At 41.8% G+C, this 14,836-nt stretch overlaps 1 protein-coding gene across 1 annotated transcript in view; it reads right to left on the minus strand.

Annotated features, from left to right (window-relative positions):
• Window positions 1-403: 403 nt before the first annotated feature.
• Sdhc (succinate dehydrogenase complex subunit C) overlaps window positions 404-14,836 on the minus strand; it is a 48,929-nt gene continuing 34,496 nt past the window's right edge. Inside the window, exons 5-6 of the mRNA XM_012951852.2 lie at window positions 10,850-11,013; window positions 404-653 (exon numbers count right to left, since the gene is read on the minus strand). Coding sequence (XP_012807306.1) covers window positions 549-653; window positions 10,850-11,013 — 269 coding nt within the window. The 3' untranslated portion in view covers window positions 404-548. The remainder of the gene's footprint in view (window positions 654-10,849; window positions 11,014-14,836) is intronic.

The following is a 14,836-nucleotide window of genomic DNA, read 5'->3' on the forward strand; positions in this document are numbered from 1 at the left end:
TTTCCAAAACTTCGGCTTGCAAGAACCAACTTGCCAGATTTATCTCCCTGTAGCTGGGCCTGATAATTCCCCTCTACCCCAACTTCTCTTTTTTCAGTCACACTGTGTGGGAGCTGAAGGCCCTGAGCTCTGATCAATGGACAGAATTGTCCTTTAAGCCAGCAACCCACAGGCAGTGGCACCCAGGACAGTCACAGAACTGGCATTGTTTCCACTGTCTCAGGAAGAAGGAGCCAAAAGCTGAGCCTCAGCACAAATCTAAGCCCAATATGAAGAGGGAATAAGGGCTCCTAGGCCCAGAGTGGGCTGTGGCTGTGGGCAGGAATAGGGAGTTTTTGCAAATACTCCATCCTTAGAAACAAGAGGAAAACTGAACTTTTTACTACCATGGTTCTAAAAACTACTCTGCAGAGCTTTAAGGGGGTCTACAAGGACAAGAGTGTCTATACACATCAGAGAACTTTGTTGGCTGGAGAGAAAAATGGTAACAGAAAAAAAAGCAGTATAATAATGCATAGGAAGCTGCCGCTGCTGGAAACTGCAGCTCTTCACATGGCTGCCAGTCCCACAGAGGACAGCACTGTAAGCACCAGGACAACCACTCCTGACTGGTAGAGCTGGGGAATCTTCAGGCCTTTTCCTAGGTCCCACATCTGTAGAAATTAGAAAGAAAAAAAGATATTTTTTTTTTTAGTAATCACTCTTACAGCACCTTTCTCAGAAATAAACCCTCTACCTATTGAAAAGGCACCCCCTTTCTATGGAATTGTAGAGAAGGTACCCTCCTCTTCTCTGGGACTGTGGAGAAGGTGCCCCCTCTCTATGAACTGTACAGAAGGTACCCTCTCTCTTTGAATTGTATAGAAGGTACCCTCCTCTTCTGTATGGATTGGAGAGACAAGCATTATCTCCTGCTGTCTTACCTTCCTCCTCTGAAAACCTACAATATGGCACCTACCATTCCCTTGTCCAGTTTTTCCCCCTGATATGACTAGATTAGCAATTCCCAAAATGTATTCCTCCAAAACTTAAGATTTGGGTTTTTTTTTATTATTTGTTTGTCAGATAGGATTTTTTTATTGTTGCTTTTGTTTTTCAAGGTAGGGTCTCACTCTAGCTCAGGCTGACCTGGAATTCACTATGTAGTCTCAGGGTGGCCTTGAACTCATGGCAATCTTCCTACCACTGGTTCTCAAGTGCGTCTGGAGTTCATCTGCAGTGGCTGGTGGCCCTGGCATGTCCATTCTCTCTATCTGCCTCTTTCTCTCAAACAAGTAAATAAATAAAATGTTTTAAAAAAGAAAGTCAAGGGTTGGAGAGATGGCTTAGCGGTTAAGCACTTGCCTGTGAAGCCTAAGGCCCCCATTTCGAGGCTCAATTCCCCAAGACCCACATTAGCCAGATGCACAAGGGAGCGCACGTGTCTGGAGTTCATTTGCAGTGGCCGGAGGCCCTGGTGCACCCATTCTCTCTATGTCTCTCTATCTGCCTCTTTCTCTGTCTGTTGCTCTCAAATAAATAAATAAAAATAAACAAAAAATTATTTAAAAAGAAAGTCAAGCCAGGGACATGGTGGTGCATTCCTTTAGTCCCAGCACTCAGGCAGGAGGATTGCTGTGAATTCAAGGCCACCCTGAAACTACATAGTGAATTCCCTGAGACTACATAGTGAATTCCAGGTCAACCTGAGCTAGAGTGAGACCCTACCTCACAAAAAAAAAAAAAAAAAAAAAGTCAAAACAAAATTAAAAAAAAAAAAGAGGTTGGAGAGATGGCTTAGTGGTTGAGGTGCTTGCCTGTAAAGCCTAAGGATGTAGGTTCAATTCCCCAGTACCCATGTAAAGCCAGATGCATGAGGTAGCGCATGTGTCTGGAGTCTGTTTGCAGTGGCTAGAGGCCCTGGTGTGCCTAGTCTTTTCCTCTCTCTCAAATAAATAGCTAAACTAAAAAAAAAAAAGCAGCCCTAAGGGGCCCAAAGAGACAGCCTAGTCTACAAATGTGCTTGCTTCAAAATAAGAACCAGCATTTGATCCCCAGCACCCACTTAAACATGCCAGGCATGGAGCCGGGTATGGCGGCGCACACCTTTAATCCCAGCACTTGGTAGGCAGACATAGGAGGATCACTGTGAGTCAGAGGCCGCCCTGAGACTACCTAGTAAATTCCAGGTCAGCCCGGGCTAGAGTGAGACCCTACTTCGAAAAACCAAACAAAAAAAAAACAAAAATCCTGAGGCTCAGTAAAGGCACTTGCTTGCAATGCCTGTCAGCCCAGGTTCAATTCCCTAGCCACCTACACAATCCAGATACAAGAGGGGCACAAGCATATGGTGTTTAGTTTACAGTGACAAGAGACCTTGCCCCCCCCATCCTATGTGTAAATACTATTTATTTATTTTTATTTATTGATTTATTCAAGAGAGAAAGAGAGAGGGCGAGAAAGAATGGGTGTGCCAGGGCCTCTTGACCCGGAAAACAAACTCCAAGCCCATGCACCACTTTGCGCATCTGGCTCTATATGCGTTCTGGGGAACTAAACCCAGGCTATTGGGTTTTGCAAGCAACTGTCCTAACTGCTGAGCAATCTCTCCAGTCCAATATTTTTTTTTTTTTTTTTTTTTTGAGGGAAGGTCTCACTCTAGCCCAGGCTGACCTGGAATTCACCATATAGTCCCAAACTGGCCTTGAACTCACATGATCCTCCTACCACTGCCTCCCAAATGCTGGGATTAAAAGTGTGTGCCACCACGTGCAGCCCAATGCTTTTATTTTTTTATTTTTTTATTTTTTTGATTTTTGAAGGTAGGGTCTCACTGTAGCCCAGGCTGACCTGGAATTCACTATGGAGTCTCAGGGTGGCCTCGAACTATTTACTATGTTTACTGTCTAATTAAATTCTGGGATTAGAAACACTTCTCCCAGACCCATACTTCCTATCAGGACAAAAGCAAATACAAATCAAGTCCCTGCCTGAGACAGGATGTGAACAGAGGAAGGTCTTCAGTTGATTTTCTTTATAGAGCTTTGCTCTCCAGAATAAGAAGTCATTAATGAAAATGCCTTTCCTCTCCATTCCCCACCACCCTCAGGGAAGTAAAAATTCATTTCAAATCAAACCACACATTGCTCCAGGGAACAGCTGATAGATACACTTAATTTAATAGGTCATTTAGTTTCTCACTTTTTTTTCATTCTATTCAACTGTCTACTGGAACAGACTACAATCCAGAAAATGCTTGTCTGTAAGGCTCTAAGATGGAAGTTATAAAAGGTCAAAGTAAGGCAAAAAACATCCATTTGACATTTGGCTCAGGTTCAGAAGTAGTAAAAACTTGAAAAAAATGAAATTTTAATTGTCTTCTTAGAAAAGGATATAAGACAATGTAGGGAGACCACAAAATATAAACTCTTAAAATGCTGAAGGAAGAGGCTGGAGAGATGGATCAATAACTTAAGCTCTTGCCTGCCAGAGCCTAACAACCTGGGTTCAAGTCCCCTGTGCCCACATAAAGCCAGATACAAAAGTGGTGTATGCATTTGAAGTTTGTTTGCATTGGTTAGAGGCCCTGGTGTGCCCATTCTCTCTTCTCTCTCTGCTTGCAAATAAATACAAATTTTAAAAATGCTGACGGAGGGGGCTGGAGAGATGGCTCAGTGGTTAAAGGTGCTTACTTACAAAGGCTGATGGCCTGGGTTCGATTTCCAAGTACTTACGTAAATAGCACATGCATCTGAAGTTTGTTTGCAGTGGCTAGAGGCCCTGGTGCGCCCATATGCTTTCCCTCTGTTTGTCTGCCTCTGTCTCTGTTTCTCAAATAAATAAATCAAAAAAAAAATTTTTTTTTTCCCCCCAAGGTAGGGCCTCGTTCTAGCCTAGGCTGACCTGGAATTCACTATGTAGTCTCAGGGCAGCCTCGAACGCATGACAATCCTACCTCTGCCTTCTGAGTGCTGGGATTAAAGGCATGTACCATCATGCTCAGCAATAAATTTTAAAAAAATACTGAAGAGGGGGTGGAGAGATGGCTTAGCGGTTAAGGCGTTTGCCTGCAAGCCAAAGGATCCCAGTTCGACTCTCCAGGACCTGCGTAAGCCAGATGCACACGGGGCATGCATCTGGAGTTTGTTTGCAGTGGCTGGAGGCCCTAGCATGCCCATCTTCTCTCTATCTCTCTCTCTCTCAAATAAATAAATATTTTTAAAACTGCTGAACAGGGTTCTGGGGCTATAGTTCAGTTGATTAAGTGCTTGCCTAGCATGCATGAGAACCTGGGTTCATTCACGTCTCTCAGCACTGACACAGGGCATAGATAGTCTCCATTGCCTCCAATCTCAGTCTCAGGAGGTAGAAGAAAGAGAATCACAAGTCCAAGGTCATCCTTGGCTACATATGTCCAGGCCAGTCATGGCTATATATCCAGTTCAAAGCTAATATGGGCTCCATGAAACACTGTCTTAAAAAGCCAAAACAACAAAACAAGCTGGGCGTGGTGGTACACACCTTTAATCCCAGCACTTTGGAGGCAGAGTTAGGAGGATCACTGTGAGTTCGAGGCCACCCTGAGACTACACAGTGAATTCCAGGTCAGCCTGGACTAGAGTGAAAGCCTACCTCGAGAAAAAAAAAAAAAGGTCAAAACAAGCTGTGCATGGTGGTGCACACCTTTAATTCCAGCACTCAGGAGGCAGAGGTAGGAGGATTGCTGTGAATTCTAGACCACCCTGACACTACATACTTAATTCCAGGTCAGCCTGGGCCAGAGTGAGACCCTACCTCAAAACAAAACAACAAAAACAAGTCAAAACATAAAATAAAAAAATAAGCAGGTGCTGGATGTAGTGGCATACTCCTTTAATCCCAGCACTCAGGAGGCAGAGGTAGGAGGATCACTGTGAGTTCAAGACCACCCTGAGACTACACAGTGATTTCCAGGCCAGCCTGGACTAGAGTGAAACCCTACCCTGAGAAACAACAAAAATATATAAATAAATAAAATAAACAAGTGCTGAAGAGATGGTTTAGTGGTTATGCCACTTGCCTGTGAAACGTTCAATTCCCCAGTACTCACCTAAGCCAGATGTATAAGGTACCTGGGGACATACCTTGATGATACAGTGTTTGCCCCTAGCATGCCAAGGACTACCTAGGTTCAATTCCCAGTACCACAAAAATAATTCTGAGATCCTTGGAAACTAGTTGATATTAAAGTTGCCCTACTCTCTCTCTAGTCACTCAAAAGCAACAAAAATAGTTAACACATCTAATATAATATTTAATAACATCTAATATAAATTTTACCAGACCTTCAAGGAAGAGCTAACAACATTGCTTCTTAAGATTTTCCAGGAAATAGAAAAAGAAGGAATTCTACCAAACTCCTTCTATGAAGCCAGCATCACCCTGACACCAAAACCAGGCAAAGATAGAACAAAAAAGAAAAGAAAATTACAGACCAATCTCCCTCATGAACATAAATGCAAAAATTCTCAACAAAATATTGGCAAACAGAATACAAGAATATATCAAAAAGATCATTCACCCTGACCAAGTAGGCTTTATCCCAGAGATGCAGGGATGGTTCAATATACGCAAATCTATAAATGTAACACATTATATAAATGGGTTGAAGGACAAAAATCACATGATCATCTCATTAGACGCATAGAAAGCGTTCGACAAAATACAACATCCCTTCATAATAAAAGTACTACAGAGACTGGGAATAGAAGAAACATATCTCAATATAATAAAAGCTATTCACGACAAGCCTACAGCCAACATATTACTAAATGGGGAAAAACTGGAAGCTTTTCCACTAGAATCAGGAACAAGACAAGGGTGTCCACTGTCCCCACTTTTATTTAATATACTTCTGTAAGTCTTAGCCATAGCAATAAGGCAACAGACACACATAAAAGGGATACAAATTGGAAAGGAAGAGATCAAGTTATCATTATTTGCAGATGACATGATTCTATACATAAAGGACCCTAAAGACTCTACTAGCAAACTGTTAGACCTGATCAAAACCTACAGACATGTAGCAGGATACAAAATAAATAAACAGAAATCAGTAGCCTTCATATATGCTAACAACAAACACACAGAGGATGAAATCAGAGAATCACTCCCATTCACAATTGCATCCAAAAAAATAAAGTACCTTCAAATAAACCTAATGAAGGAAGTAAAGAATCTCTACAACGAGAACTTTAAAACACTCAAGCGAGAAATTGCGGAAGACACTAGAAAGTGGAGAAACATCCCTTGTTCCTGGATTGGAAGAATCAATATTGTGAAAATGGCAATCTACAACATTTAATGCAATCCCTATCAAAATTCCAAAGGCATTCTTCATGGAAATAGAAAAAACAATCCAAAAACTCATTTGGAATCACAAAAAACCTCAAATATCTAAAATAATAGCGAGCAACAAAAATAAGGCTGTATCACCATACCTGATTTTAACCTATACTACAGAGCCATAGTAACAAAAACAGCGTGGTACTGGCACAAAAACAGACATGTAGATCAGTGGAACAGAATAGAGGACCCAGATGTAAGTCCAGGTAGCTATAGCCACCTGATATTCGATAAAAGTGCCAAAAATACTCATTGGAGAAAAGACAGCCTCTTCAGCAAATGATGTTGGGAAAACTGGATATATATCTGCAGAAGGATGAAAATATTCTTCTCTCTCTCCATGCACAAGAATTAAGTCCAAATGGATTAAAGACCTTAACATCAGACCTGAAACTCTGAAACTGCTAGAGGAAAAAATAGGGGAAACCCTTCAACATATTGGTCTTGGCAAAGACTTTCTGAATACAACCCCAATCGCTCAGGCAATAAAACCACAGATAAATCACTGGGACCTCATGAAATTACAAAGATTTTGCACTGCAAAGAAACCAGTGAAAAAAGCAAAGAGGCAACCTACAGAATGGGAAAAAATCTTCGCCAGCTATATATCTGATAGAGGATTAATATCTAGGATATACAAAGAACTCAAAAAGTTAAATAATAAGGAATCAAACAAGCCAATCAAAAAATGGGCTATGGAGCTAAATAGAGAGTTCTCAAAGGAAGAAATACGAATGGCATATAAGCATCTAAAAAAATGTTCTATATCACTAGTCATCAAGGAAATGCAGATTAAAACTACATTGAGATTCCATCTCACTCCTGTCAGATTGGCCACCATCATGAAAACAAATGATCATAAATGTTGGTGGGGATGTGGAAAAAAAGGAACCCTTCTTCACTGCTGGTGGGAATGCAATCTGGTCCAGCCATTGTGGAAAACAGTGTGGAGGTTCCTAAAACAGCTAGAGATTGATTTACCATATGACCCAGCTATAGCGCTCCTAGGCATATATCCAAAGGACTCATCTCATTTCCTTAGAAGTACATGCTCAACCATGTTTATTGCTGCTCAATTTATAATAGCTGGGAAATGGAACCAGCCTAGATGTCCCTCACCAGATGAGTGGATAATGAAGATGTGGTACATTTATACAATGGAGTTCTACTCAGCGGTAAGGAAAAATGAAGTTATGAAATTTGCAGAAAAATGGATGGACCTGGAAAGTATTATACTAAGTCAGGTAACCCAGGCCCAGAAAGCCAAGCGCCACATGTTCTCTCTCATATGTGGATCCTAGCTACAGATGACTGGGCTTCTGCGTGAGAATGAAAATACTTAGCAGAGGCCAGTAAGTTGAAAAGGAGACATAAAGGGTGGAGAAAGGAAGGGAGGAGGATACTTAATAGGTTGATATTGTATATATGTAATTACAATGATTGTAATGGGGAGGTAATATGATGGAGAATGGAATTTCAAACGGGAAAGTGTGGGGGTGGGGAGGGAGGGAATTACCATGGCATATTTTAAAAAATTTTTTTAGTTTTTTAGTTTTAATTTTTTAATTTTCCATGTGATATTTTTTATAATCATGGAAAATGTTAATAAAAATTTGAAAAGAAAAATAATAAAAGTAAAAATAAAAACATACCCCCCCCCAAAAATTTAAAATAGCTGGACTACACAGTGAATTCCTGGGATAGAGTGAGACCTTACCTTGAAAAACCACCCACCCACAAACACACACACGCACAATAAATAAATAAATAAAATAAAGAATGAATACATAATGATGCATTTAAGTCTAGCCAGATTTGTCAGTTGGTCTCTAGTCACTATCGAGTGCTGTGTTCTTTCCTCAAGGTCCTCTTGTGGAAAACTAAGCAAAACAGTCCTCACATCCCTTGATGAGTATAGGCCAGGCAAGTACTTAAAGGGTCTCAATGTGAGCTTTTCCACTTTTATGAGCAAGAATATTGAAAGACACCCTTGAAGCCAGACCATACATCTATCTATCTAGTTCACACTGTTTACAATCATGGAAGTTGACAATAAAAAAATAATAATCAGAGCTGGAGAGATGGCTTAGTGGTTAAACGCTTGCCTGTGAAGCCTAAGGATCCCAGTTCGAGGCTCGATTCCCAGGTCCCACGTTAGCCAGATGCACAAGGGGGCACACGTGTCTGGAGTTCGTTTGCAGTGGCTGGAAGCCCTGGCGTGCCCATTCATTCTCTCTCTCTCTCTCTCTCTCTCTCTCTCTCTCTCTCTTTCTCTCTCTCTCTTTCTGTCTGCCTGAGTGTCCAGAACAGTGCTTAACATATAACAACAAATCTAATAAATATGTCTTCTGTGATAGATGTATGGTCTGGCTTCAAGGGTATCTTTCAATATTCTTGCTCATAAAATTGGAAAAGCTCACATTGAGACCCTTCAAGTACTTGCCTGGCCTATACTCATCTAGGAATGTGAGGACTGTTTTGCTTAGTTTTCCACAAGAGGACCTTGAGGAAAGAACCAGCACTACTAACCTTAAGAAGAATACTAGGAAACTGGGCCTGGTGGTACCTGCAGGAAAAATGCCCCACATTCAAGGCCAGTCAGAGCTAACATAGCCATATGTGCTTCAAAACACAAAAGCATAGCACTAATGGTTTTGACTTAGCTCAGAGGTGTGTTTAGCATGTACAAGGCTCTAGGTTCAATTGCCAGCATCAAAAAAGGGAGGGAAGGCGAGAGGGAGGTAGAAAAAGAGAAAGGGAGAGAGGAAAAATAAAAAGGAAAAAGAACTTTAAAAAAAAATCACTAAATTCAGCAATGAAAGAAAAGTCTTCCCATTCCCTTCATATGTAAGTAGAAGAACTGGTTAACAGGGGTGCAAAGGCCTAAGTGAGGTCAGGGGAAGAGACTGAATAAAGGAAAGGTGAAAGGAGGGCTAATCCAAATCTAAGATTATAAGTCATATGGAAACCTACTTCTTTGGACAATGGAACACTCAGGAGCCATAGATTGTTAGTGCCAGGGATGGGAGACTTTCCAGTGAGTTGTTGGCCAGGGAGCTCCCTGATGCCCCCAAAACATTATAGACCATTGCTGAGGCCCTTGGTTTCCCACCAGGAATAGATGGTAAGACCCTATTGCTGAAGACTCCACATACTTGGGCTGCAAGGTCACTAAGAAATCCTGCTGGAACTGAGCTGAAAACCTCCTCCATGCAGACCAGTTGATAGAAAAATGGAAAAAGTCATGCTGTATGTAGTTCAATGGGACAGAGAAATCACCAGTGAAGATACTCAACAGTGGACCCTGCAAGCCTTGTATTTGGCCAGCTAGGCCAAATGAGCCAACAGGTGCAATAGTGGCATGTCTGTTACGGGGGAAACCAACCACCCTCTAATTTGACTAGAGACCCAATCCATGGGAAGGAAGACATCCCTGACACTGAAAACCTACAATAGGGGTAGTCATGAGCCCTAGGGGTGTAATGTCTGCTGCTGTCAGGCTAAATGTATATACTAAGCTCATCAAACTGCCCAGTAAATACTTCTCTTAATGTTCATACCCATATAGTAAAGCTACTCTCACTTTTGGTTAGAGAATCTTCTCTTTTCAGATGGCAGTGACCTTGGGATGACTCAGAAGGCACCATGTGAAGGCACCATGAGAAGAAGTGACAGAGGAGTGCTCAGCATTGCAATATCTCTATCACACTTTCCAAGGCTTAGGGTTCATTGTGGAAGAGGTGGTGGAAAGAATATAAGAACCAAAGGAAGGGTAGGACCCCTTAAAATGTGCTCCTCTAGACACAAAATGGCCTGGATATCCATGACCTCACAGTGCCTGACACTACGCACACAAGACCATCATAATAGCAGGAAAAGATCATGACATCAAAATAAAAGAGAGACTGATTGAGGGAGGGAAGGGATATAATGGAGAGTGGAGTTTCAACAGGCACACTTGGGGGGGGATTACCATGGGATACTGTTTACAATCATGGAAGTTGACAACAAAAAAATAATAATCAGGGCTAGAGAGACTGCTTAGCAGTTAAGCACTTGCCTGTGAAGCCTGAGGACCCCGGTTCGAGGCTTGATTCCCCAGGACCCATGTTAGCCAGATGCACAAGGGGTGCATGCATCTGGAGTTCGTTTGCAGTGGCTGGAAGCCCTGGCGCGCCCATTCTCTCTCTCTCTCTCTCTCTCTCTCTCTGCTTCTTTCTCTCTCTATGTCTGTTGCTCTCAAATAAATAAACAAAAAATTAAAAAATAATAATAATCAGGGCTGGAGAGATGGCTTAGTGGTTAAGCCCAAGGGGGCACACGCATCTGGAGTTCATTTGCAGTGGCTAGAAGCCCTGGCGCGCCCATTCTCTCTCTCTCTCTCTCTCTGCCTCTTTCTTTGTCTGTCACTCTCAAATAAATAAATAAAAATTTTAAAAAATAATAATCATAAAAAAGAAAATGTATAAATCCACAGTGAACTTACCAAGTGTCTGATCCCATTCCAGGTGTGATACATGAGGGGGAAGGCAAATGCAAACTTAGCTGTATAGATCAGTCCTGGCGCCAGACACAGAGACTTCACAAATGCCAAGTAATTCTCAAAGTTCCAAGGGAGCAACAGGGCTGACAAGCCAAAAAGGGAGATCCCTGAGGAGGAAAACAAGCAACCCATTATAGCTGTCACCAGTTACAACAGTTATATAATGCACACAACTGGATCCTCAACAACCCTTTGCATTACATACAATTCTAAACCATTTTAACATAGAAAATGCAAGTTCATATTCAAATGCCTAGTGGGAGGAGCTGGGGATGCAGTTCAGTAGCAGAGTACATGTGTAAGGCCCTGAATTCAATCTCTGCCATAGGAAAACAAGCTTATAGTGGGAGATAGGTTACTTGGGCTCTGATGATAATACCAAGTTGTAATATTTACATTATTTCTCCTTTTAACATCTGTCTAAAAACAAAACAAAACGAACTATTTCACATGACAGTTTTATTTTATTTAATTTTATTTTTAATTTTTATTAACATTTTCCATGATTATAAAATATATCCCATGGTAATTCCATCCTATTTTATTTTTAAATATTTTATATTTACTTATTTATTTATTTATTATTAGAGAGAAAGAGTGAGTGAGCATGCCAGGGCCTCTAGCCACTGCAAATGAACTTCAGATGCATGCACCATTATGTGCATCTGGTTTACATGGGTACTGGGTCCTTAGGCTTCACAGGCAAGTGCCTTAAGTAAGCCATCTTCTTCAGCCCATCCTTTTTTTTTTTTTTTAATTTATTTTGGTTTTTCAAGGTAGGGTCTCACTCTAGCTCAGGCTTACCTGGAATTCACTATAAAGTCTCAGAGTGGCCTCAAACTCACAGTAATCCTCCTACCTCTGCCTCCTGAGTGCTGGGATTAAAGGCATGGGCTACCACACCCAGTAAGCCCATTCTTTTAATTTAAATTTTTTTGGTTTTTTTTCTTTTTCTTTTTTTATTAGTTTTCTATTCAGCAAATACAGGCAGTTTGGTACCATTATTAGGCTCATCCCTGACCTAGCCCTTTCCTAATGGCCCTTCCTTGTTGATGTATATGGGTCGTGCATTGTGTGGTTCGTTTTTCAAGGTAGAGTTTCACTGTAGCCCAGGCTAACCTGGAATTCACTATGTAGCCTCAGGGTGGCCTTGAACTCAGGGCAATCCTCCCCCTTCTGCCTCTGAGTGCTGGGATTAAAGGCATGTACCATCAACCCAGCATTTTTTTTTTTTTTTAGAGAGGGAGAAAGGGAGAGAATGGGCACGCCAGGACCTTTGGCCACTTCAAAAGAACTCCAGATACATGCACCACTCTGGCTTACATGGGTTCTGAGGAATCAAGCCTGAATCCTTAGGCTTCAGTCATGCACCTCAACCACTAAGCCATCTCTCCAGCACTCACAGGACAGTTTAGTATTGCTGCATACACTCAAGAAAAAGAACTGAGTGTGAGGGCACATGTCTGAAATTCCAGCAGTTGGGGAGGTAGAGGCTCAATATCTTCTTTATGAGTGCCAGGCTAGTCTAGCACTCTTGAACCTTCTCAAGTGCTAGGATTACAAACTTGCACACATCTGTAAATGAATAGGGGAAACCTGGAGACAGTACAGTTAACAATGGGAAGAAAAATCCACCAGACTACGAATTTTTTGGGGAAAAGGGCTATGACTTACCCACCTTTGCTTTGTTTTAGCTTCTCTTGAATCTTTTTTTTTGTTTTCTCTCCCTTTTGTGGTACTGAAGATCAAACTAGGGCTTTGTACATGCTAGGTAAGTACTGGACTGCTGAGCCACATCCTCAGCCCTTTGTCCTTTGACTATTAGCATATAACATAATGGGTCTTACTGTGACATCTTCATGTATACCATTATACTTTCTTTTGCCTTTTCCACTCCTCCTGCCTGACTATGCATGTTTACAACCATAACAACGTAACGATCAACACAAACCAAGTCCTCAATGTTTATGGTATCAAAAGTAGACCAGTAGCCAGGCGTGGTGGCACATGCCTTTAATCCCAGCACTTGGGAGGCAGAGGTAGGAGGATCACTGAGTTCGAAGCCACCCTGAGACTACATAGTGAATCCCAGGTCAGCCTGAGCTAGAGTGAGACCCCACCTCAAAAAACAAAAACAAAACAAAACAAAAAAAACAACAAAAAACTATAGCAGTTAGTATCATAAAGCTTAAGTAGTTCATCCCAAGATGGTTACTATACCCATGGAAATAAAACTCAAATGAAGGTAGGATTCTCCTTTGAGGATGAAATTCAGAATATAGAAAAATAGTGAATGAGACCAGGTCTCTTCAGAAATATGTAAATCTTCCAAGCATGCTGGCTTCTGTCTATTCTCCCAGCACTCAGGAGGCTGAAGCAGGAGGACTGATTGTAAGTTGGATGCTAGCCTGGGCTACATAGTGAAGAAAGTCTAGTGTGCACTACATATGAAGAATATAACAAAAAGTTGGGCATGGTGGCACACACCTTTTATCCCAGCACCTGGGAGGCAAAGGCAGAAGAATCACCATGAGTTCAAGGTCACCCTGAGACTATACAGTTCCAGGTCAGCCTGGGTGAGAGTGAAACCCTACCCCGAAAAACCAAAACCAAAACCAAAACCAAAACCAAAAAAAAGAATCTAACAAAAACAAAGTGTGGTGTGGCAGCACATGTCTGAAAGCACACGGGAGGTGCAAGGAGGATTAAGTTCATCATCATGAGCTATAGCGCAACTTCCATCCAACCTGGGTTACATGAGGCCTTGTTTTAAAAAAAAAGCAAACAAAGCCGGGCGTGGTGGTGCAAGCCTTTAATCCCAGCACTGGGGAGGCAGAGGTAGGAGGATCTCCATGAGTTCAAGGCCACCCTGAGACTACTACAGAGTTAATTCCAGGTCAGCCTGGACCAGAGTGAGACCCTACCTCGAAAAACCAAAAAAAAAAAAAAAAAAAAAAGAACAAAATAAAATGGGGGATGGGGGTGTGGAGAGATGGCTTAGCAATTTAGGTACTTGCCTGTGAAGCCAAATGACAAAATTTTTTTTTTGAGGTAGGGTCTCACACTAGTCCAGGCTGACCTGGAACTCACTATATAGTCTCAGGGTGGCCTCAAACTCTCAGTGACCCTCCTACCTCTGCCTCCCAAGTGCTAGGATTAAAGGCATGTGCCACCATGCCCAGCCCAAATGACACTTTTGCTCAACTGCCAAGACCAGCCCCTGCTGGTTCTACCACCATGAAGCTTTATATATGGAACTGTGCAATTGTCAGTAAGTCCTATAGACATTTCCAAAGCCACCAAAAACTCTTCCAGACTTTTCCTCCTAATAAGTCCCTGCAGATGGAACTGCAAATACAAATGAAAGCATCTAAAAGAACCCTGGAAAGGCTATGCAAGTGGTGATTAAAATTCAGGTTGAAGCCAGTGTGGTGGCACACGCCTTCAATCCCCGGCAGAGAGAGGCAGAAGTAGGAGGTTTGCCATACGATAAAGGCCACTCTGAGACTACATAGTGAATTCCAGGTCAGCCTGGGCTAGAGTGACTCTACTTTGAAAACCCAAAGAGTGAAATAAATAAATTTAAAAATTCAGGTTGAACTGGGTGTGGTGGTACATGCCTTTAATCTCAGCACTTGAGAGGTAAAGATAGGAGGACTGCCTTAAATTCAAGGCTACCCTGAAACTACATAGTGAACTCCAGGTCAGCTTGGAATAGAACAAGACCCTACCACAAAAAAAAAAAAAAAAAGAAAAAGAAAAAGAAAAGAAAAAAGAAAATTCAGATTGGTAGCACCTGATATACTTTTTCTGTTGTTTTTCGAGGTAGGGTCTCACTCTAGCTCAGGCTGACCTGGAATTCACTATGTAGTCTCAGGGTGGCCTCGAACTTATGGCTAACCTGCCTCTGCTTCCCGAGTGCTGGTTAAA

Source organism: Jaculus jaculus, chromosome 1, assembly GCF_020740685.1.
Source record: "Jaculus jaculus isolate mJacJac1 chromosome 1, mJacJac1.mat.Y.cur, whole genome shotgun sequence".
Classification (NCBI taxonomy): Eukaryota; Metazoa; Chordata; class Mammalia; order Rodentia; family Dipodidae; genus Jaculus; species Jaculus jaculus.